Source organism: Pithys albifrons, chromosome 6 (assembly GCF_047495875.1).
Source record: "Pithys albifrons albifrons isolate INPA30051 chromosome 6, PitAlb_v1, whole genome shotgun sequence".
NCBI classification, from domain to species: Eukaryota; Metazoa; Chordata; class Aves; order Passeriformes; family Thamnophilidae; genus Pithys; species Pithys albifrons.
Genome location: NC_092463.1, coordinates 55,830,678 through 55,855,977, shown reverse-complemented (window position 1 = coordinate 55,855,977; position 25,300 = coordinate 55,830,678). Strand labels below are relative to the sequence as shown.

Below are 25,300 nucleotides of genomic sequence, written 5' to 3'. Positions count from 1 at the left end.
TCTTGCCAAGTAATAAAACCCACACAGAAAACCCTTCTGGTTCCTCCTGGTGCTCTGCAAACACAGTATGTCAGAATTTTAAGGAGGATCTGCCCTTCCCCCTCCTCCTATCACCATTGACAAAGTATCTTTGTAATTGCCTAGAGACATCATGAAAAATAGTTGTATATTTGCCGTCACCCATGGTTACCTTCCAGAAACATAATTATCTAGGTCTCAGAGCTCTTTGTTCTTTGATTTATTAAGGATGTTTCCTGCTGGTGTAGAGCTTACTCTTGGCATTTTGTTATCTTTTTTTGAAACTTCTAAGGTCAAAACCAGCACAAAACCCTTGTAAAGGTAATTCTTACTGCATTTGTGTTCCTATCTTTACTAAGTAAGGGAAGGGACAGTATCACTCCCCAGCTTTCTGCTCATAAACAGTCACAGAAGAAACCCTGGAGCCAGCCTAGAACAAGCCTTGGATGGCAACCTATTTTCACCTCCTTTTACCCCAAGTCTCCTGGCTCATCAGGACCTGCTTTAGAAATTAATTTCTTGCAATTTAACACAGATTGTGACAACAGGCATTACATAAGGAAGTGTCACACAAACAATCCTGAAACATAAACAGGGTTGGAGAAATGCCAAAGGCTTCTTGACATCCACATCAGCATGCAGAGATCAACTGCCTTTTAGTGGTGCCAGAACATCCCCAAAAAAGGTAAAGGGTAACTTGACTTTTCAAAGCATCTTCTACAAGTTATTCCAAGTAACAGTTACTGAAGAGAACTGACAAGGAGCATTTGAATATTTCTTGTTCAGGCTGGAAATGAAGGGAGAAAGACTGGTACAGTTTTACAGGGCAGCTTATGCAAGAACAAGATCATGACAAGACTTCAGTGAGCTGCCTGAAGAATCAGTATCCCATTGGATGTTACATCCTGGTTTACTATTGAGCATATACACCAGGTTAGTGCAAGACAGAAATACTGAGAGAAGGCATTTTTCTTGATGAAAACCTTAGTTCCAAGGGCTGATTTTCTGCCTGCAAATGTACATAAATACTTTCTGTCAAGTAAGAAGCTTCACTAAATTTAGTACATTCGCCAAGAACAGAACCTACGTTAAGGCAAAATTAAAGAAAGAATAAATGATGATAGAAAAACCAACAGTTATGCATCCATATACATCAAATCTCCTCCACCAAACTCCAGCTGTGCAGTAACTGGCAGTTCTGAAGAGACTGCCCATAAACACCAACTCCTGCAAGCAGTGGTCACCACAAGTGCCTTTCTTCAGGATTTTATGTGAGCTAAACTCATCTACTCTTGCAAACATCCTGGATATGAATGATACCAACTACTGATAAGATATATGCAACAATTGAAATTTTACACTTACAGTATAAATTACCATAAGTAAATGGACATGCTGATCTGAGTTAAACTTCTGCAAGAGTATTTTTAGAATACTGGTTAGAAAATTCCCATTGAAGAAGACTAATTAGGCCAGTAATAGTTGCCTAGTGACAAACTTAGGACTGTTTCAGTTTAAATTCACACTTAATAAGTAAAGCACAGGCATTTTTGTACCTCACAATAAAACACTAATAAACCCATGCATATTTTATAACAGTTGCCTACTTAAGGTACTGAGTAAATACTGTGTTTCTACAATACTGTTAAAAAATACTGTATTACTCTCCAAAAGACAATTGTTTCTGTATTAATCTTGTCCCACGCTATAACCAAGCATACTACACATTGCCTTATTTATCTTCAGACTGAAATAGAGCAGAACTTCATGCATTTTTTTTCCTGGTACAATTAAAAGATATTAGAAATTTTCACTTGTAATTATATAAACATTTAATAAGTCTCATAAGCTCGACTCTATTCAAAGGTCAGTCTGACTGTAAGAGATGCTACTTTCTCTCTCTTAGTATGCTTAGGAATGGCAGTGCCTTGAAAATCTGCAGAAAACATTCCTACACTGAATTAGAACACTAAGTGAGGAGTTAAATGACAGCACAAGTTACCTTTCCAACAGCAGAATGATTTCTGTGCCAGGCACAGGTTTTTGATATGATCTCCAGTATTTAATGTGCAAATATATGACTTACAAAACAAAAAGGGAGGAAAGGGAGAGAGATGTGAAGCAGAGGCCTCTTGCACCACTCCCATCCCCCCCAGTATTAAATGGGCAGCCTGTGAATCCAGGCACCTGTATCCCATTTGGAAAAACCATATGCAGTTTAACAGCTGAGAATTTGTAGAATGCCTCCACTGGTTTTCACACAGTAAAGTAACGTGCAGAAACAATGGAGAGTTTGGAAGAGAGGAGGGAAAGGGCAAGAATACCAGCACCATGTTTAAAAAAAACACCCCAACCAACCAAAAAAACCCAACAACCAAAAAATGAAACCAAAATAACACTCCACAATGACCTAGTAAAAAAAAATCTCATCCACTTGAATTGAGAGGCAGAATCTACTCGTTGACCTTGAAAAATGTAAAAAAAAAGTTACCTTTCAGCTACATGATCACGCTCAAGGAGTCTACCAGTTGGTAGTAGCATGGGGATGTGAGATGCAACCAAGTGGCATCTCTTTCCATAGCTAATAATAGACAAATCCTGTTATAACCCAATGCATTATGCCACTGTTATCACCCAACTCGAAATCCCTCACTCCTCTCTTGCCCAAAGTACCCAAACAATAAATTAATCCTGGGAAAAAAAAAAGCATTCAGTGATGGTCTACTCTCTGTAATTTCTTGGGATGAAGACAGAAGCTACAACCACTCCCTAAGTTCAAGATTTTCTCATTTCTGCATTTTACTTGTTTTAGAGGTGAAAAAGAGGAGATTATTTTCAGATTCCAGCTCAACAACAACTGGATAGACACAGAGACACCCATTGTTGCCCTAAGGCATTCCAAGTCAGGAGCACCACTGCTGCTACTCTTCAGTGGAAATGCACACACATACTAGTGAAAAAAGAGAAAAAACCTTCTGCCCTAGTTAGTTAAATGCCTTTAACTTATATGTAATATTTATGCAAATCACCAACTGGAAATCAAAACCTACAGGAATGGATCAGGCTGCCAGAAACGAGCACCAAGGGATGGCTTTCTCCATGTGCCTCAAATCCCCTTAACCCCAACGACTGCAGGTGTCCTCTGCAGCCGTGGGCCCCTCCACACAGTGACAGGAGACTGCCCACAGGACAGAGAGGGACGGAAGGCTTTGCCTGTCCATGGCAAACCTTTTTCTGTCTCTTGCTCTGGGCCTCAGGTGCATCCACTTCTATAGTCAGTAGATCTGAGACTTCACCTGGTCCTGGTCTTTGTGAAACACCCAAAGCAGCAGGGATGCACCAAAGACTAATTTGACTGATTCCACAGGGTTACATCCTACATGAATTTGGACAAGTATTTGTTAGTGATAAAGCTAAATGTGATGCAACATGAGACAGGCATGAATTGTAATGAAACAACACATTTTCTGGATCAGCAGTGACTGTTCCCTGGAAAGGCTCCAAAGTGAAACAGCTGCATAAGCAGCTAAGGCAGACAGCTACCAGAAGCTGCATCAGGAAGCTTTCTCCACCACAGTGCCTTTCAATCCATCCCCTTTACTAGATATGAAAATGCTTCTGGCAAAAATAGGACTGCTCAGTAGGACATTCCTGACTTACAGTTCATCTCACATTTGAAGTCTCAGATTTTATCACATAAATTCACTGACAGCCACTGAATACAACAGTGTACCCTTAATGCACCGAGAAACCAATTTAAAGTTCTAAGAATCAGAATAGAAGACAATGAGAAATTAAAATCTATGTGTCACTTCAGACAATATTAAAAACGTCAAATGTGGAAGCTTTATTTTTTAAAAAATATGAAAAAGAAATAAAGGTTAAGCTTACAACATGTTTTGTCAATCTAAGATGCAAATCATGCTACAGCCCTGGTCTACCAAAACGCTTCAATGGACAGTTGCTCGCCTAACCTCAACAACCCTATTCAGGTACTTGCTGCTTCTTCAGACAAGGACCCCCGTACAAAGAGTTTGTCACCTCCTTTTCCACAAACCAGCCCAGTCACTGGCACCAGCAAAAAGGACATGTTATAAAATAACTCTGTTACCAGACACATTAGAGCTATGTGAGCACGTCATTCCCATGACCGTGACGTGCCCTGCACTGCTCAAGATGCTTGTACTTGTTGAACCCTCCCATACCTATACAGCTGCTTTCAGCAAAAGGCAACAGAACGTGACCCTGTTAGGAACAGCGAGGATAACTGTGGCTAAATAGAACAGTGATCTGGAAGGTATCCACTGGACTGCATATAATATATATATATATATAAAAAGGGACAGTGCCAACTTAAAATATGGATTCTTCCCTTAACTTTTGGAGTGATATCAGATAATAGAACACATACCCAAATTTTCTGTGTTAAGAGATATATATGACATGCAAAATATTAAAAATAATTAAATAGAAATTGATTCTTCCATTAGAGGGGACAGAACACATAGGAGCTAATTGAACTTGCCCTACAAAGATTAAGTAGTATTTAAAAGTGTATTTTTCACTGTTTTACTATGCCTTATGAATGCCTTAAAAAATTAGCAAGGTTGAAAACATTTCATTTGACAAAAATAATATTCAGTTAGATGTATTTTAATGAGACATCCTAACTGTCCAAAGGTTTTTTTGGACACTGCTTAAATGCTTTACAGACAGTTCCAAAACCTACTATAAAATATTATTAAGACTAGCTGGATCTTGCTGAATGGACATCTTTGGAGAGTGAACACCACATAAATACCAGTGTTGGGGAAGTTTGAAGGCAGCTGGTAACAGTGAGGCTCACACAACTCTTAACAGCAACTAAACCCTGCCTTGGCCATGAAGCACATCACAATTTCTGCCTTCAATCCCAGTGGTATTTTATTCTTTGTACCCCCAGCTGAGCACTTCAGAAATACAAAGTTTTGTCCTCTCCTACCAAAAGCACCCAGATCGGCGACTGGCAAAAACACAGACACAGCTTTTTCTTTTTCTGCTCGGACTGTAGCATGGATTTGAGGCTGCCTAATACAGGCTGACGTTGGCCAGAGCTCTTCCTCCAGCTCTGTGCCCTGCAGCTGCTGCACTTGCAGCTGGACACAGCACAATCCAGGGATCAGAGGATCTATCTTTACTGCCCTCCTGTTTTACTGAGTCAAAATGCCAGAAGTGAAACATTAGTACATTTATTGCATTCATTTGGCTCATCTTTAATGGCATTTTTTTCTCTTTTTTGGAAGATAAGCTTCTGCATGGAAAAAACCACGTGCCTTCATTTTTCCTGGATGTATTTGGACACACTTGTCCACCCATCCTCTCTGTCACATGGATATAAGTACTAATATTAGATTTGTGTATTAAAAATTTTCCATACTTTGAAATTAAAGCAATGATATGAAAGATGTTTAAACTTATATTCTGCTATGCCACACACCAAAGAAGGGCTGTGTGTATTCAGAGTGCTGGCAGACCAAGAGTTCCTTCAGTGATGCACCAGAGATATCAGGACTTTGGAGCTTTTCTGAAGAGTTCTCTCGGGTGGCACTGGTCATATTTAAACACACTGACTTGATTGCAGCCCTTTTATAACAATTTACCAAAATGGATTCTAAAAGATTACAGTTGACAGATGTAATACAGTTGATAGATGTAATACATCCAACTTTCCGTTCCCCTGCACCAGTCACAGTTATCTGAAAACACCTGCACATCATCTGACAAGACACGTTATACTAATTTCAATAAACGTATTATCCACCAGAAACTGGGCAAGTGCTTTAATCCAAAAATCTCCTCAAAACAAGCACAAAATAAGCCCTCTAACATGCTTTGGAATTAAGAGTGTTTGCTGTTTTCTTACCTGTCTTTCATTGTAATCAAAACATGGGAAAGAAAAAAAAATAAGCCCACACCCAAAACACAGAAGAGATTGCTTTCTTTTCTTTTCTGGCCAGTTCCTTAAACAATCAAAATGAAAACAAGATAAACCTTGCAGAAAGAATGTTGCCTGACTCTCCCAGTCATGAACATGGTTGGCAGCATGTAAGCACCTTGCCTGTTTATTGTAGGCTCACGCCTGTCATAGTGAGATAGCGCTTCAAGGCTATACTTACAAACTTAGCAAAAAAAAAAAGAGCCCAAAACAAACCCATGAAAGTAAAAATTCATCCAGAAACAGAGAACTGATGAATAGAGATAAAGAAATAAAGACACCAAGAGCCTCACCTCTGAGCACAGCAGAAAGCAAGCCTTGGTAGCCTTGCAAGTTGTGACATTTGTGAGATTGAGAAAGAGCAGATAATCCTCTACATGGTTTCAAGGGTCAGGCACTGACCAGCCAGCAAAGGACTTGCCTACAGACCCAGAGGAAAGGATTTCTCATGCTCCATGGCATCCAAAGCATGCAGGCAAGTTGGTCAACAACCATGGCTTTGCTAATGAAGAACTCAGTAATATGCTTTAAAAAAGCAGCCCTGATGCTACAGCCTGGCCTGTCCACAGAGATGAAATACTACACTGAACCTAGAACTTTTAACTAAACAACAATCACAACAATCCAATAAGAGAGCTAAGCTTCCACTATGGAATTGGCTTTTTCAAGTAAGTGGTGAGTCAAGTTACGTTGAGGATATTTCACATATTTTGAAATCTGTTCTGAAATATGCATTTCTGTTAGGTGAATTATTAACCAACACCTAATGAAGACTTGGCTTTTAGAAGCCAGTACTGGGTAAACAAGTTTATACAATACTAGACATAGGTCTGAGTAAAAATTCAGACCTTTTAATTTTTATTTATTTTAAAGAGCTTAATCATTTAATCCCATAATTTCTAACGTTCCTAAACAGAATGACTGTACAGTAGTGTACAGCAGCTATAGATGAGCTCAAAATGCTACAAGAAAGCAGAAATTCCGGGCTCTTGAAGTCTCTTTTCTTCCAGCTCATCATTCAGTCTTCAAAGTCACTGCATTTCCAGTGCCAGCACTCACAGCCACTTTGCTAGTAAAGCCAAAACAACCTCCAAAGAGTGATAACCTGACTTTTGCTGGTTTAAATGCTCACTTGCACAGACCAGTTTACCATGGGCAGACAACGCTTTTACTTTCTACAGTTTTACTTGTAATTTGATAGCACTATGAATTACCAACCAGCACCTCCTCTTGGGCACATGGTACTCAAGAGTGTCAGCAAACAAGATGGACTTGAAATGTTCAAACCACCACGATTAGAAAAATGTGTCTTTAGTGTAACAGTTTTTAGGAAGGTTTCTGAAATCAGAAAAAGTTAACAGCACTCATAGAACTCACAAACCAGCCTGCTGGCATCATGTCACACAGTGAAAATTAGACTTCAGCACCTCTAGTTCAGTTCTAATTTCTAAAACCTTTCTGGCTGAAAATAAAGAAGGTATGTAAAAACTGAAGGAAAGAGTAATGAAAAATAAAAGTAAACATAAAATGGTGGAAAAAAATATAAAAAGGAGCATGCTTCAAAAAGAGTGGCAGAAAGCTGAAGACAAAATTTGGCAGCAAACAGCACATCACAGGTGTAATAGTCTCTTTTACACCAACATCCGACACAATAGAAGGGAGATAAACATACAGAGAAGCCGAGTGTTTATTTACACGTATTAATGAGTCTGTTTTCACATTCCAGCCAGGGTGACATTCAGATGAAGACACCTGCCTCAACAACACTGGCTGCGCTTGTTCTGCCACTATCAGGGCTGTATCTGGGCTGCCAGGCAGTGAACTTCCTACCCCAGATGCCAGGCAGGAGATGGAGAGCCTGGCCCAGCCCTCACAGCCCCATGGCTGGCCAAGCAGGGACTGGCAGTTCCACCGCTCAGGAATGGCTTTTACCACATGTGATTATTTCCTACCTTGCTAAAAAACAACTAAGAGAAAGGGGAGTTGTGGGGGGAGCCTGAGAGAAATGCCTTTGCCTTCCACTGAGCACTTGCTGATCTGCATAACTTGTTATTACTGCTCTGGGTGTGTAGTCCTTGGCAGGAAGTTCACTGCCATCTCTTGCAATGTTTTCTAATCTAAGTTGCAATTCACCCCGGAGCAGTTGTTTTATCTGAATTGTAAATCCAACGAGGATGGCAGAGCACAAGCAGGACCGGGACATTCAGCTGTTGCACAGGTCCTTTCAGAGCTGCTCTTTCAAAAGGGCAATACAAGGAAGCAAGACAAGGGTAATCCACAGTGTGGCAGAACCACATGGTTCCTTCTCAATCGGTATCTTAGTCAGATCCAGAGAGTGATGTAACACAAGCCAGGCAGTATCTCTTGGTTGGTTTGTTAAGTAGAAACGGCCTGCCCTTGGAAAACGCAAATTGTTCTTCAGGGCTGAAACAGAAGCAGCAAATGTGCAGGGTAAAACACAAACTTTAAGAAACTAATCAGAATTTGACCTAGCAGCATCAGCCAGATTATTGGAGAAAGAAGGTTAAATTCTCAACTGTTCTGGTTGTGCTCTGACCATTCCTGCTTCTCTGTTCTGGACTTGCTCTAGTTTATTTGCCACTTGCCTGTAATGCCTGCTACAAACTGAGCAAAATATTTCACTTGCATGGGATTTCACTTGCACCAACAAGGCGGAAAGGAAACCATCCCAGTCCCCAACACAGTGCAGACATCCCCAGAGAAGCTCCCAGGATCAGCATTACACCCTATGGACTCTGGCTGGGTTTGTGGTTCATTACAAGCACCAGCACATTTTCTGTGGCATATTCCAAGTTTTCTCTCGGTATTACACTTTGTTGGAATGTTCATAATCTACCAGCTTTTAGAAATTTTACCCTGCTGATCTCAGACCATTTCTTCAGCTTTTCAAGATTTTTAGAAATTCTAATCCTGTGTTTCAAACCACTTGCAGCTTAGTCCTGCTTGGTCATGTTTCCTCCATCAGAACAAACCCAAGACCTCGGTGGGTACCTGCCAAACTCTCACAGTTTTGGAAGATTTGAAGCAAGAAGTCACCAGCTGTCAGCTCTCCTTGACAAAACCTGTCACCACAGAAATACTTAGTTTTCCCCCCTGTCAGGTTTGTTTCAAAATACAGCTTCAACTCACCCAAACATTCCCAAGCTGAGAAAAGAATGAAGAACTAGAAAATCGAAATAATGTCACACTAGGGTGTAAGCTCAGATCATTTTTCAGTAAGCACCTTTCAATAGATATACAGGTTAGAACACAAATATCCCAGGCAAATAGTTTACCTGGCTGCTTGCAGACAAACAAATTTTGTGTGTAAGTGCAGACACAGAGTGGGAATTTCAAAACTGTTTGACATAAAATAATCCACCCTTAGTGTAACAGCAAAAGTAAAGCAGCAAAGAAAGCAAAGCTAATGAACATAATTTCAAGGGCATTAAAAGGGAATTTCTATGTTTTCTTTACAACAGATCCTAATTGAACTTCTTTTTCACCATAGACTCCATAACTATAAAGGCTTTTCAGAGAGAAAATATGAATCATTCTGTTGTTTGCTAAATAAAATAAGCTTCTACTCAAATATTTTTCATTTTCTCTTCTTACACAGCATCTCTTAGAGCTGTGGTGTTGTCCAACCACAGTTGTACAACACCAAAAGCATATTAAAAGCTATCTGCACTGAGGTCTAAATAGAAGATAACACAAAATTAGATTTGTCAGTAGAAAGAAAGCAACCACAGCCCCAAAGCCCCCGTTCTCAGGACAAACATGGGAACCTCGGGAAGGACCTGAACTGGAGGAGACAGGAAATTGCCCTATTGTCTGAAATCTGGGGTTTAGCAGCCAAGTGTTTAATCGCTTCTTGGTAGCAAAAGTCATGTATTTCCTCACTTATCAGTACACAAACATTACCAGGGCAAAGCAGAAAGCGTAGCTAACAACAAACCCTTAACAACCACATCTGGCACTCTCAGGGTCTCTCTGAAGGCAGAAGACAGACCTGAGAGAGCAAATGCTCAGCGGAGCTCTGTGCCAGGGACCAGGCAGGAGCTCCCCGTGTCCCCCACACCGCCCTGCCCGGGGGACGGACACACAGCCCGACGGACAGACAGCCAAACCCTGGAGTCCTGCAAAGCCACAGTCACGGGAACACACCCGGCCAGAACCTTTTGTTTCATTCAGACTTAATTAAGCCACTTATGGTGACAATAGTGTTGTTTTGTGTGAAAGTAACTGAGTGTCCCTCCCTGTGGGAATCTTTACAAAATATCTAGGAAATCAGGTCAGGGTGGGACAGTTCCCTTCTCTCGATTATTTGCAAAGCCATTAAGTGAGGGATAGAGAAACAGCACGGTGCTGTTAAAGTAAAATGTAAAGCTACTGTTAACCTTGCAAGAAAAAAAAATCCCAAATGCCTGAAGTGTCTTATCTAGGCTGTCTCATTATGTTACTTTGGCCAGGCTTCATTGCCTTTCACAACTGATAAAGCTGAAAAAACTGTGTTTGTGGAAATGTCTCCAGGATAATAAAAATAAAGTGATTTCATTACCAAATCACGATCATGATGATGTAATTTGGCCCAATCTCCATTTAAAACACAACTCAAAGAGTCAAGTACTTTGTTTTGTTTTCAAAGAACTGTCTGCTATGTGTCCTGTCATCACCCGAGCTCCTCTCCATCCTCCCTCTAAAAATCCTTAGAGAAATGAATGCAGAGACACCGTTCAACAACTGTGGTTTCACTGCATCTTCATAGGTGATTTACTGCTTCTCCTCTCATCTCAAACAAATCTTCCTCACCACTCATTCTCATTAGTCCCATATTTTCTACTACTTTGAAACAGAAGCTGCTTATTAAAATTCTGAAAAATAAATTTACAATGCAAATCCAGTGCAAGGCTTTTGCTGCCCAGTCCTAAAAAGCAAAAACAAAGAAGCACAGATATCAAAATAAAGAGCTTGTCTTTCAAGTATATCAAACAATCTAGATATTGCTTCAAAAGTCGGTAGAATGCATGGCCTTTAATATTCCCAAAACCTCAATAGCTTCTAAATTCTACTATCCAAGCACTGTATTTGGATTAAAAAAAAACACCCAACACACACACACACACAAAGCAGCTGAATGTCTCAAAAAGACACAACCTTTCATTCACTAAGCTCCCTAAAGTAAGCAGTAAACTTCTAGTTTCAAATTCTATGACCTTCACAGGAATGCCTTTTTATTATAGTAAGCAAGTTAGCAACACTATCTAATACATCCATGATAAGTTTGGTGTGTTCATTATAAACCCTGATTATCAGGTTTGGAAACCTCCCCATTTCAATCATTATTTTGAAGAAAGCAGCAAAAGGGGATGAGCCTCTGGATATTTGCTCTTTATAAAGAGGTTAGAGTTTTCATTATAATGTGGATGTTTTTGAGTTGAAGCACAACTGGCATCCCCTTCTTTCATTTTACAATTCAATTACTCTCTTAAAAAACAAGTATTTGTCTCAAGGGATGCAACCAGTCAGATCAAGTGAACACACAACCTCACTGGCTTCTGTACCAGTATGCACAGCACTGGAGAAACCTGGCTGAAAATCCCAGTTGCCTCTGATGGATCAACTTTGGGAAGAAATTTAGCCACCATAGCTGGAGGTTTATACATGCTGGATCATTTGCTTAATTAAGAGACAAGTGTTTGTTTAGCACTACAGAGAAAGGTGGGAAGAGGAAGACATCTAGAACCTAGCCTGCCTCACCTATCATGAAATCCAAGCTGCAGAAGAGGATGTTTGTAAACACCTGAGGACTGGTAGGAAGCCAATTTCTACCTGACAGCACAGAGAGAGACCTGGTGTTCGCTCCTCATCCTGCCGATCACCCTATGGCTACGGAACGTGGCAGCACCCAGAGCTGCCCAGGAGCACCTTTTCCCTTTCTTGGCTCTGTGGGAAGGAGAGCACCAGGCAAAGGAGGCTTTGTAAACCCAAGTAATTAATTTGGCAGTCTTTAGAAATGAAGACAATATGAAAAAGCACCAAAAGAGGTCCGGCAGACAAAGACCATCCTCCTTTTATCATTTGCAGGTACACCAGTGTGGTTAGTATGGGGAGACAAGGCTCAGAACCAGTGCAGAGTCAGTCACAAACCTCCAGCACCATTTCTGCCCCAGGGCTCCTCCTCTGCTGACTCACATCCTGACCCCCAACTCTCCTGATACAACTTGTGGTCTGTAGTGCTGCTTTGGCTAAATCATCAACCCATCTAAGAAGCCGTGGAGCCCTCCCTGCTGCAGGGAACCAATGCCATTAAGTCCAGGTAAGACTGACAGCACATGACACTACCAAAAAGAGCCACTCTGTTTTAAGTCCTGGAACCATGGTTAAATATAATTATAGCGTCATTCTCTTGCAATATGTTTCCCAACAGGAGTTTTTGGAAGGAAACATAATCTACTATAACAAAAGATTTGAAAGGCCAAGTTCAGTAATGAGTAAAACCAGAGATGCACTTGGGGACATGGCTTAGTGGTGAACACAGTGGTGCTGGATTAATAGTTGGACTCAATGGTTTTAGAGGTCTTTTCCAACATTAATGATTCTATGACAGAGTTCAACATAATTGGCTTTTTAAAAGAACTGATATCATTCTATATGCATATCTATGTACAAATGTACATAAGTATATATTTATATACAGAGCATTCAAAACTTTTTAGCTTACTTTTATTTCATTGCTTTATGCTAATATTGTTCAGTTCAGCCTTGAAACTGCAGCTCAGACTGTACAAGTCCCCTGCCCAGGAACTGTGCCCAAGGTCTGTAATACAGATACTGCTCAGAAGACCAAAGCAGTGCACAGGAATTTGTGCATCGTCCCCCCTCAACACACACCACCATCATCTGTTCCTCCAGAGAGAAACACCAGTTTACCAAAGCAGCTGATAATTACACAGTAGCACTTTAAAACAAAGTTTCTTCAGTTCTCAAGTGTAAACATGTGTTTTGAAAAACCAACATACAGGTTTGAGGGGGAAGGCAACACCACATTTGCATGCTTTAGAGAATCAACACCTTCCTTCAGAGTCAGTCTGGGATGTTTTCAGGTGCAGCAATCTCTGCTCTCATTAAGCACAGAAGAGCTAGAATTTCAGGTGCACAGTATGAGCCAGATCCTACCCTCTGATACATATACATACCTACCTTAAACATCAGTGGGAGCCTCATTTCTATGTGCATGCACATATTGGTATCAGCTAAACTGGCAGTAAATCAAGTGCAAGTAATGAATGTGCTCCTCACAGAAAGCTAACACTCACACACCTTGAAAAGGCTAATGAATGTACTAACACTAGCGAGATGAATTCTTGTTCATCATTGAATTAAGTTTTGCATATTCAAAACTTTAGAGACATTCAAATCATCAGCATGGGGAACAACATATGTGGTGTTCTTCGATAGTCCAGCTACGCTTCATTCCTTGAAGAAACAAATAATCACTTCAGATCCCAAGCAAACTACTCTGCATTAATTAGTAAAGGATGAACACCAGAGAGAAACTTTGTCATCATAAATAATTTATGCTCTTTTTCTAGACATATTTGCAAAAACCACAGTGTGATACCTACAGTTTTGCCTACTTAGGGCAGGCTTGTGTTTCTCTCTAATGCTGGTGAACTGTGCAAATGCCAGCTCCACAACCAGCAATTCTAAACAGGATCCATTCCTAATTTACAAGTTCGAGATTAAAGGAAGTTTACGTTTTGTGGAGAATTAACATTCATACAGGTGAACTAAAGCAGTTTCAAAAAAATTCTTTTCTGCCCCAATTGTGTGCACATCTTTCTACAGCATGCTGGTCTTATTTTGGGGTGGTTTTCTTGTTGGGTTTTTTTTTTCCTTCTGCAAATACTTTGAGGGAAAACTAATGTCCCCAGTAAGACAACTATGTGTGTCTTGAACTTCTTTAAAATTGCTCAACTGGTTTTATTAAACCAGCTTAAAATTGTATCATTGTAGAAACCTTGAAAGCCATATTTGGCAACGTTCTTCAAAAGCAGTGAAGACACAGGATTATAGTTATTTAGTAGGAGGGGAATGTTCTGTATGTATAAAACTTGTGTATATTGTAATGAATAACTTAAGTGTGGCTGAAAAGTTTATAAGCACAAAAATCAACAAGTACAGCATTCAGCTCTTAAATACCCTGTAAAAAAAATTGGACTGCTTTTGGGCAAGGCAGCAGATTTTCCCTTTGTTTAAAAGAAGAAACAAACAAAAACCCCTTCCATGAGTAATTTAGAACCCAATTGTATTGTATCTCCTTTATCTCCTCCAAAGACTGGGAAGATTGCAAGGCCATATCTAAGAACAGTGAGCTGCAGACTCAGCTACAGAGTTCAAGGCCACAACCTCATATAAAGCCTTCAAGTCATGTATTTCTTTAAACGATGCCTACTAGCAACCTTGGCTCTGTTTGCAGAGCTGCAACTGCAAAAATCCACTTAGCTCACTGCTAATTTTGTGATCCTGCTTTAACAAGTAAGATTTTTACTCGGGGCTTATCAACACTTCAACTATTCCCCAGGCAACTCCAGAGAGGTGAGTGCTGGGTACTGCTGCCAGGATTTAGCTGCCAACTCCTCTTTGCTGCTTCACTACTAAAAATGGTACCTGGCATAGCATGCAACAAAGACAGGAACTTAAAATCACCAGCTGCACCGAGGGGAAATTCGTGGTATGTCTACTGTAGCCTAATCTCCCTGCACTGGCATCTTGGTTGGGCTGCCAGCCTTTCTGAGAATTTCTTATCTGTAGTGGGGCTGTCAGAGCCCACCACTGCAATCAGGAGGGAGTCTGCACTCCTCTGTTCGGGGAGCAGAGATACGCTTTCACAGCAGACTGTGATTCACGTGTGAGGAATGCTTGGTAGATATCCCCACCGAGCCCACAGACTGTGGTTACTGCTTTCATTGCCAGCAATCTGAAGATTCATGTTTCTCTCATTAAATCAGCAATGACACAGTGAAGTGCAGGTCTGGGCATGGTCCAGGTTCATGATGAACATCTGCAACTATTTCACAGAAATATCTATACCCACACTGTTCACATGCAGACATTCTATATTCATTTGCAAGTTGATCATATGTGCATCACAGATATGTCCATGAATTTCTGCAAAGACTTACACCATGTCACTATAAATAAATCTTAAATCTCAAAGAGTAGTAATACCAAACTTTCAACACTGTGGAAGGTGTTGATTAGCCTCCTTCTTGGCAACCTTGTGAACCATTACACAGGCTATATATTTTATGTACCAACCCACTTCCATGAGTCTTCACACCATATATAAAAATTAATCATCTCACTTAAGAATTTTGCAGAAATAGGCCTAGGCTTTATAATGTCACACTTGAGAGAGGACTTAATTTTTATATTTCACAGGGGTCTTAAAACTGCTTATTGTGTGCTGCAAATACTTCCTCAAACTGACCATGGAAATTTGAACCTGGGGCTGTATATGTACGGTTAAGGTGCACGTGGAATAATTCCTGTAATTTGTTAATCATCAGACACTCTCTCATTCCTTCCCTTTCCTGTCTGTTTTCATCACAAAGATGCTCCATGACATATGCTCAAGGACTTTTCCAAAGAACAAAAGGGAGGAAGGAAGCACAGGTCAAAAAGGTAAATGAAGGGAAAAAGGAAAGAAATAAAACAGAGGCTGTTGGGAATACAGTGCAAATACCTGCAGTGATGCTCTTCTAAATAAAACTATGTCAAGGAACCTTTATTACCTTAGAAAACATTAATGCTCTTTGGGAGCTCATGAAAAATGATTAAAAACAGAGGACTCTATAAGTACTGAAGGTAACATGGTGTCCTTCTCCCTGGTGCTTTTGAGAACTTTGAATGCAACCATGCAAACAAGAAGAGACTTCCAACACTGCCTATCTACTCAATCTATGACATAACACTTCAGTGGTTGTTATAATTAAAAAGCCCTCTACAGTTTGGTGTTTAGGTCCCCCGCAGTGTGCCCCTCCTCTCTGTTCTACCTCTGTACAGCCAAGTTGCTTGTTAAAAGTTACCCTTCTTGGGGCAACTTTGAGCCATCCCTTCGCATTAAATAAATGAATTGCTCTTGAGACAAAGCTCATAGAAATATTCTGTGATGGCTAGATGAAACAACTGGCATGAACTAGACTATTTCGTACAGTTTTGTCAGCAAGATTTATACCAATGTTCAGTGGTTATCTCTATCAAAATATGTACTGCATGCTCTGCGAAGAGAGGATCATTTCCTGTCCTTTCCACAACCAAGCTGACAAGCAGACTGTCCCCTTCAGTAGCTACCACACAGCGATTAACCACATTCTGCTTGAGAAAAAGCACTTACAGGAAAGTATTTAAATCCACAAATAGTGCAGGATTTTCTGTTGTTGTTGTTTGGTGACTAGAGCCAACACTGGGTGACAAAGACAGATCCCCAGAGCTCCAACAGCACTTTCAGAGAACAGATTCAGGAACTGCTGCTGAAACATGTTTGGCCAGCCCTGGTCTCTTACAGCATGCACCAAGCAGCAAACTGAGGAGCCTGCTGAATGTGCTACAGTTTGTACCTTGCAAACCCCTGTTTAATAAAGCACATAGTTCTTGTGAGCCTGGAAGGAATGCAGCCTACTTCCTTGATTAGTTTGCATCTTATGCCTGACTGATGCTGATGTCTAGAAAGGGTAGAACACTCTCTGCCATCACTGAGACAGACTGTAAAGTAGGCTGCTTTAAGCCTCACTCTTACACATCACGCGTTTCCACAAAACTTGCAGAAGAAAAATGCCTTAAAATTGGTGCAAATCAGTTGATAACAGTTTCAGTATATTAAAGGGAGGGTTACATGAAGGGAATGCATGGGATGGTAGAAAGTTTTTGCTTCTACAGGAAAACAAATTTGAAAGTTTCTAAGCTACGAAATCCAAACCTGAACTGCACTTACCTTAGTGTTCATACAAGATTTTCCGCGTTTATACTCTTTGTGACTTGCTCTTTTATCAAGCTTGTTCCACAAAGCTTTGGCCTTCCATGTGGTCACTCGTGATTTTAGTTTGGTGTAAAAGTTTCTGTTGTCCAAAGGATCTAATTCAAGTTGTCGAGTGAGAATATTGAAGGCCTGAATGGTGCCTTTGCATGTAGATGCTTGTACAAAGTTTTCAAATATCTGGCCAGCTTGACTGTATTTTTCATCGTCAGTTTCCCCCATGTTCTGAGAGAAGAATTTGAAAAAGATTAAGCTGCTGGAGCTCTCGTGCCGGGGTACAGGTGATCAACAATACCTAGTACTTCCAAGCATGTTATTCCTAGAAAAGACAAACACAGGTCACATTAAAGCAGGTTCTGTATAGCTAAATTAAATCCACATCCAATATGAACATAAAACCCCCAACATACAGTGATTGGACAACCAGATACAAAAAGGCACCCAAGTGTTACAAACAAACATACCATACCTGTGCTGTCACAACATGTACTCACTAAGACTGTTATAAAACCCCTGCAAACTCATGCCTGCTGCTTCACTGACAGCCTGAGGATTTCCTTAACTTTTAGTTCAGTCCTAGGGAACTGATGGAGAAGACTCAAATGTCCAAATACTTTTCCCAAGTAGCATTTATGTCACAGCAAGTACATCTCTGATAATGTTATAATCTTAAAAATTCATGGAAACCTGCAGCCAAAAGTCCACATTATTTAAGGGATGTTTTTTTAAATCCTGTTGCACAAGCTAAGGCCAAGAGTGCAACTTAGCCAGAGCACTTTAGAATTGGCACAATCGCTTGCCACGAGCACACACACCAAAACAGGCTAAGCAGAAACATCATCACAAAGTTACACCAGACTTGAAGAAAGAGAAAACAAATAATCACAGAGAGCCCCCCCTTTTCCCAGCTCTCTTGCCAGAATGAGAAAGGGTTTGGTGCCCTAATGCATAGAAAGGAATTTTATCTCCACGTCTCCACATGTTAAATGCTGAAGTTATGTGTTTGGAGTCTTACCTTGTCATGTGCTGATGATATAAAGTAATGATGTTTGGCCCGCTAAGCCCCACTGGCTTTTCCTAGTAACATGATCACTGTCAAACTGTGCCTGATATTCCAGATAAATACCCTTACATTCTGCAAGAGCAATGCTATTCCAAATTAACATAAGTTTCAAAGAACTAAAATACTTTCATTGCGGCACTCCCTTATCCTTCTTTAACCTTGTTCTCCATCTCTAATGGGGAGCATCTTAGAGTCAGCCAAGGTCCACAGAAAACATCCAAGTGGCTTTCACATTTTCCAAGAAAATTGTTACAGGTTATGTATAAACTTGTCCTCAGAAGAGGGTTTACCTGGACTCAAGTCCAAAATTTAAGTCATGTATTCTTTTTCTTGCTATTAAAGAATTATCTACCAGTCCAAGAAACCAAAAACTAAATCAATGCTTGCCCGACTTCCCACATAATTAGTTATTTTACTTGGAACATCATCTGTTGGCTGATAGTTTTAGAATAAATTGTTAGAAAGGCCTTTGAAGTTCTGCTTTTTAATTTAACACTGTTCACAAACTATTCATTCTGTGCTTGCATTTCCTTCAAAGAAGAAAAGAGGAAACATAACCAGTGTATTTAAGTAAAGAAGAGACCTACCATGTCTATCTTACCAGCCTGTAATACAGAAAAATATTATGCAACTTACTAAAGAGATCCCATGGGGAGATATGAGGAAGCATTTGGAATACTCACATTCCCTGGCTGTGCTCAAAATAAATAACCTTTGTGTGCACATCATCAGTCTGTTGTTGGTTTGTGGGTAAAATAAATTGGCATGTTGAGAGTTTGTACATTTTCCTAGACCAAATGTCATGATTAAATATTTGGTGCCAAGAATAAGCCAGAAATTTTTTGTTTTCCCCTTGGAATACTTCATTTATAGTATGTTTCATGCCCTTTTCTGAAGAGCTCTGCGGCTTTGTGAGGTAAAAGCACAAACATTTTATATGCCCTGCCTTTCAGAAGGTCTAATTTTTCAAGAAACCAAGTGCCATGAACTCCCTTTGACTCGAAAGGAGTTCAGGACATCCTGCACCTTTTCAGGTTCCAGTACTCAGTGATTAATGAGAAAACCCCTCCAACAACTACATGTCAGCAGGAGGGAGTCCAGGGCCACCTTTGTGGGTGTGAGGGAGGCCCAGCACTTCCCTCACCAGTCCTGGCTTGGGGAATGCAGAGCCACATGACGGGTTTAGGTCAGTCCAAAAAGAGCCAGTAGATCCAAAAGTTCCATGGGGAGAGGGAATGGTAGGGAACAACCATGGAATGCAATCTAAGATGCTACAATGAGGCTTAAACAGCTTGACAAACACATGCCTCAAGATTTGAGACCCTTAAAAAGAATTAAAATCAAGGCTAAACACTTACTTTACACAACTTCTATACCTGCCTGAGGTAATTTTGTAATGGAAAAAGAAATCTAAGTATATTCCTTTTCCCTCAAAATAACTATGAATAGATTCTTGGGGAGCACGGAATTGTCAGTGAAATGTTCCACTTGGGACATGGCAGCTAAGGGAGTGGCAGCCAGATTAGGTTTCCTTCTCACTATAAATTCACACTGGTACTACCTCAGTGCTACCAAAGACTTTGGCCAACACAAGAGCTATAAAACAGTCCTTCCTCTCCATTGTTTTATTAGCTCACCACAAGACTGTTGTTACGTTCATAAAACACAAGTATCTTTAAAAGTTGGCATAACTGGTGAGTCTGATCACAAGCTCTTTAATTCAGTATTTTTCCTGCTCACAGAGAGTAGAATTTTATAGCCCCAGCTGTTTCCATCCAGCAAAGGAAGCAGGGGAAGAATAAAGCTAAGAGAGAAGAGCCGTATCTGAACCAACCAAGGAAAACTAGCATGTGCCAGCGCTGATAACAGCGAGGACAAGGCAGAAGGGATGATCAGCAGGACCCCCTGCAAGAATGGGAAGGGGACAAAAACTTCCTCTGCCTTTCCACTGGGGAGCACAGCCAGGACAGTTTCTCCAGCCTTAAAACTTCGCTCCTCCAACACCACAAAGCCAAGACTGGGGCTACTTTTTCTGGGCACAAAATCTCCTCATGGACTTCCAAAATACTCCCATCTTGCCCATATTGAAAAGCTGTGGAGAGACATCTCAGTTGAGACCTTTGCTCACTAGTGAAGCATTTCTCCTTACTGTGTCAGAGGTCATATTCTCCGAAAAAGTCCCATTTTGTGGTTAAAAAGCCAGGATGAGACAGTAGACTGGTTACCAGGGTTTCTGGATGGCTGGAAACACCTCCTGTTTTCTCTTTTTGTTTTTTTTTTTTTTGGCACGAACACTGTGTTGACAGATGACAGAGAGGAAGATGGTGCTCTAAGTATATGCAGCTGATGGAAAAGTATGCATTTTTTTCTGAGGAGTCACTGATATTTCAGTGCAGTATTGTGTATAATTCACTACAAACAATGCAATGCGGACAAGAAGTTCAACAGGGGTCACTCTTAACTATAATTAAAGTTTCCTGTTCTGTAACTGTCTCAAAGACTTAAGAGGCAATGCATAAACTGCTTACCTGTAGCAGAAAAAAATTAACAGTGCTTGGCAAAGTGCTTGAGTTCTTCACAGTATTATCATTTACCTTTTTTCTTACTTCATCATATAGATCACTCTATGGATAAAATACAGATCCAAAAGTCTCATCAAGGTGAGTCCTGGTACTGAAACTGCAAGCTATGCTTTTTAAAGTGACTATTGAACAACTTCTGGAAGCACAATCCAAAAAATATAACAAAGTTTATTTGAACCTTTACTGAAGTTCTAAAGAGCCCAATAAAAATTTGGCCAGGGAAAGGAAAAGAATGAGAGAACAGGAAATAGTCTGGACAAACAGTTCTTTCAAGTCAGAACTGAAGCATCCGTGGGTGATATTTACAGCTAACAAGAATTGTCATTTCAGATCCTACACATGGTGTATTAAGCACATAGAAGAATTTGGCTTTCCATGTAGCTTCCCATGGCATTACAGGAGTCTCTGGAGAGCTCCTAGGCACAAAGTGCAAGTACTGGGAAGAAGAAGGGTTCTATTTTGGTGGCCCTTCCTGCTGTCAGGAGTTATCCCTACCTCCTTTCTGCCTCCAGCTGTGGCAAACAGGAATGTCAGATAAGGAAAGCTGAGAAGTGCTGGTCGTGCCTGGTGGCTGCCCAAGACGAAAGCAAAGATCTTATTACAACTAAATGGAACACAGTGCAAAAGGACAGAGAGGAAGCAGAAATTAAAGCAATGGTGTGTATACAGATGTAGGCACAGGAAAGCAAATGTCTTCAGTCCTGGCTGGTAATTCCTGTCAGAGGAACAGCTCTGTTAGTGCAGATGATTTTGAGAATACTGAAAAAGCAGCTCCACTGTCAGGGCAATTCTGCTCAGCATCTCTAGATAAAGGGATGTATGGAGCTGGTTCATGTATGCACTTGAAGTCTTCCAGCAGTAAGCTGAGCAAGCAATAAAGCTGACATACGAGGCATTAAATGAAAATAAATTTTTGACAGCAGTACCATGAAAGTTGCTTTTCAGCAGGGTCTTGAGGTAGAATACTCAAAAAATAAAAATTTTTTGGCTTAGTTGTCCCACTAGAGAGAGAACTATGCCAATTTAATTCAAACTTGCAGCACTTAAGTCCTTCTTTAGTCCCTTAATGCTCTACTGCTAATATTTGAGAACATGTTCCTCAGAGAGATTGGAAAACAATTAAATTCCTCACATTTCAATACCACTAATCCTGATCCCATTTTCAATAAAGTCCTAATTCTTCCATGTTTCACGAAGTAAATTCTTTTATTAAGACTGCACTTTGGCTTGCAAGATACAATACATTTATTGTTTGCTTAAGGCAAGAAACATCAACACAAATAAAAGACTGGATTCTGCAACATCTGTAGTAATCATCTGCTTAGGCCTTCCTCATCATCAGTTAAAACTATAGTATTGCTGCTGTCTCTTCCCTGACAGAACTGTCCAATATCTCAATACCATTATAAAGAGTGAAGCTTGCAAGTCAAAAGAGCTGTGTTATAGGCCCTTCTATGTTTTCCAACTCAGTTTCTACTCATCCTACACTTAGTTTTTATGGTGATCATTTTAAATATAAATATTTCTATCTGGAGGAAACACAGCTTTTTGGTGGCTTGGTTTATTTGTGTGTTGTCCTAAAACGGACATAAAAGGAGAAAAATATATTGTAATGGGATGCTGGCAACAATCAAAGCTCTCTTTTGCTTTGCTTATAAAACTAGTTAAAAGCCCAAAAGTAAACTGGTCTGAAATACTTGTTTTCTGTTGGTGACAAATAGAAAACACATTCCTTAAGATGCACAGTCCTATCAGAAACAGTATTGAAGAGAAATTGCCTCTGAACAAAAGCCTCTCAAACCATCTCTATAAACAGCCAGATTACTTTTCTGTAGTTTTATAAAAAGCTGACTTCCACAGAACTTGCAAAATAACTTTTCAGGCCAAGTATGGAATTCAAAACAGCTCCTACTGAGACACTCTGTGCCTATGAACTTACAAGGTTACCGTACACGCTATCAGCTTGTTTTGCAGGAGTTATATGAGACATTTCAAACACAAGCCTTTCAACAAGTGCTGCTGTGCCAATTTAACCTGCTACATCTGAAAGCATCCACAGTAAAACATAGCTGGAAATATGCACAAGTACAGCGGGTATTTTGTATATGTTCACAGGAAGCACAAAATAAAATGAGCTATCTGTAGGATTTTAGCTGCCACACAGACTAAGCCACATTCCACACATTTTAAAGCCAAAAGCTTTTAAAAATAGTTCCGTTTGTTTCTTGACATCACTGGTCTGAGCTTTCCAGTTTTACTGTGGGAATACACTGACAAGTAAAGTGAGATCAGCCACACAAGCCAGCAGCTTTTGCATGTGTCTCCATTCCCAGAAGCAAACAGTGGTGGCATGAGGAAAGCGTGGGATGCTGCCCAAGGGTCCACATGTGCAATCCCAGGGATGGAGCCTCAGGCAGCTGCCCCAGCTGCTGGTGGGCCCAAGGCACACGACACTCCTGGAATGCAGGTTCCCAGGTTTCACATAACACCGAACAGAAAACTGGCAGCCACAGGGTTCACACCACTCTGCTGCCTGCACAAGAAATTCTGTCCTGTGAGCATCACTCAAACGCCCAGATGCTCGTTTTGCAAGACACTAGCACAAGTATTTCAAATGAATGACAATATATAGTTTCCCAGGCATCTGTATGCAGCAATATACTCAAATTAGTCATCAGAAATACTGATCAAAAATACTGTAATTTCTGAAGAATGAGATGTAAAATAAAGACATTTTCTTTTTTCTTTTTTTTTCTTTATAGCAATGATCTTGCACCTTTAACTCAAAACTTTCAAGTCCAATGGTTTTAAGAAGAAATGTCACTAGCTCAATTATTAGTCTGTACAGGTTACAGTGAGTATTTAAAAATTATTATTTCTAACAGGGATGCTAAAAGCTCCATTACAAGGTCCCAAGTTTTCACACAGTCTACATCTTCAAAGGTAGATTATTATACACAGTCATTAGGGGTTAATGTGATAAATAAACAAGATATTAAAATCTGACTCCTGTTTAGACTGATTACAAGAAATAACATCTTTTAGCTCTGTTTCAGTAGATCAGAAACACAATATGAACAACAGTAGAAAGTTTATGCTGATGTTTTCCTAGGTCATGATCACAGAAGCAAAGGAAAATAATATACCATAAGGATAACATCAGTCAGCAAGAAAGCTTAAGAAAAGGCACCTGTTATTTAAGCTACAAAGGTGTCATGAATGTAGTTTCAGTAAAAACAATTAAAAGGACAATCTTTAAGCTCTTTGAAACTCCTGCCTTTCTTTTCCTATAGTAACAGTTATAATTTCAACCTCACACACTGAAGCAGCAGAAATATAAAAATTAATCACAGAAAAGGTTGGGTTTTTGATCAGCACAAGATCTACCTTCAGTAGGATGTTAGAACATTGAGCTAATTTGGCATGCAAATAATACCCTATTTTTTATTACTGAAATCACACCCAGCAGGGAGGTGGCAGGGCCAGGCATATGGAGCAGGGACAGATGACATGAGAGGATGATGGAGAGGGAGCTCTGGCACCACTCCTGCCCAGCTGCCAGTGGGAACTTCAACAACCCACTCCCTCTCACAACCCTGTGTCATCCTCTCTGATCCTCGCCCTCAGGTCACAGGGAAAACTTAGATGACACAACTGTGCCTAAGAGGAACATGGTAAAACACATATCCGCTGGCTGACAGAGCTGTCAGCAAAATCCCTGCTATAGATGCAGCTATACCAACAAACCTGAGCCACATTTGGCAGCAGTTCCTCTAGTACAGCTTTCTCTTTGTATGCAGGGGGACATAATTATGGACATAAATACACCATAAAAAAACCAAACTTATGAGCCAATAAAAAGTAGACTAAGTCAGCAATTGTGGAAATAATCTTGGCTTGTGATGTGTTGAGAGTAGGAATAATCCAGAAGGATGGGGCAGCGAGATAGACTATGAACTAACAGAGCAAAACGAGACTGCCAAAGCCCCTGGCAGCGCCCAGTCAGGTGCCATCACATTTCTAGGCAGCTGGTGGACCCTCACAGGGAGAAAGAGGCAAACCCTGCCACTAGTCTTGATGCCTTCCTGTTCCCTCCACCTGGGAGACATCCAATGCCCAGATACAGCCTGTTTGTCCCCTTACTTTGGTCAATTGACCCCAGGGGCTGCCAAGCAAAGAGGGTGACCAGCACTACTGGTGCTCCTGCTGAAAACTGCCCAAAGACATCAGCTGGAGACACAGAAAGTGCCTTGGAGAACAGTGGATACCAAAGCAAGACTGTCTTTTGTTTCCCCTCAGGATTTCTGTGAGAAAGGCAATTAATATTTCTTCATAATACGAATTTCATCCTATGAAATTATGGCTGTGCTGAAGCCAACTGCCCAGGTTATGTCTTAGGGAGGAAAAAGAACAGCACCAATGTTAGTTTTCACTGATACATGCCAAAAGCTCTCTGGAGTGTGTTTCAAGTTGTCTTTCCAAGCATGGAGCAGTAGATCCCTGTTCTCCAGGATGTTTCCCTCCCGTTATTGGGGCTGCAGCAACTACCCAAGAGTTGAGCAGGAGGAATAAACACTCAGCACAAGGGCTGCAAGACCTTGAGGGCTCCAGTCCACAAAAAT

At 40.5% G+C, this 25,300-nt stretch overlaps 1 protein-coding gene across 4 annotated transcripts in view; it reads right to left on the bottom strand.

The window, feature by feature from the left end:
* MICAL2 (microtubule associated monooxygenase, calponin and LIM domain containing 2) overlaps positions 1 to 25,300 on the bottom strand; it is a 128,102-nt gene that overhangs the window by 87,010 nt on the left and 15,792 nt on the right. For all 4 annotated transcript variants that reach the window (XM_071558987.1, XM_071558990.1, XM_071558988.1 and 1 more), the window contains exon 2: positions 16,992 to 17,352. In XM_071558987.1, coding sequence (XP_071415088.1) covers positions 16,992 to 17,255 — 264 coding nt within the window. In that variant the 5' untranslated portion in view covers positions 17,256 to 17,352. The remainder of the gene's footprint in view (positions 1 to 16,991; positions 17,353 to 25,300) is intronic.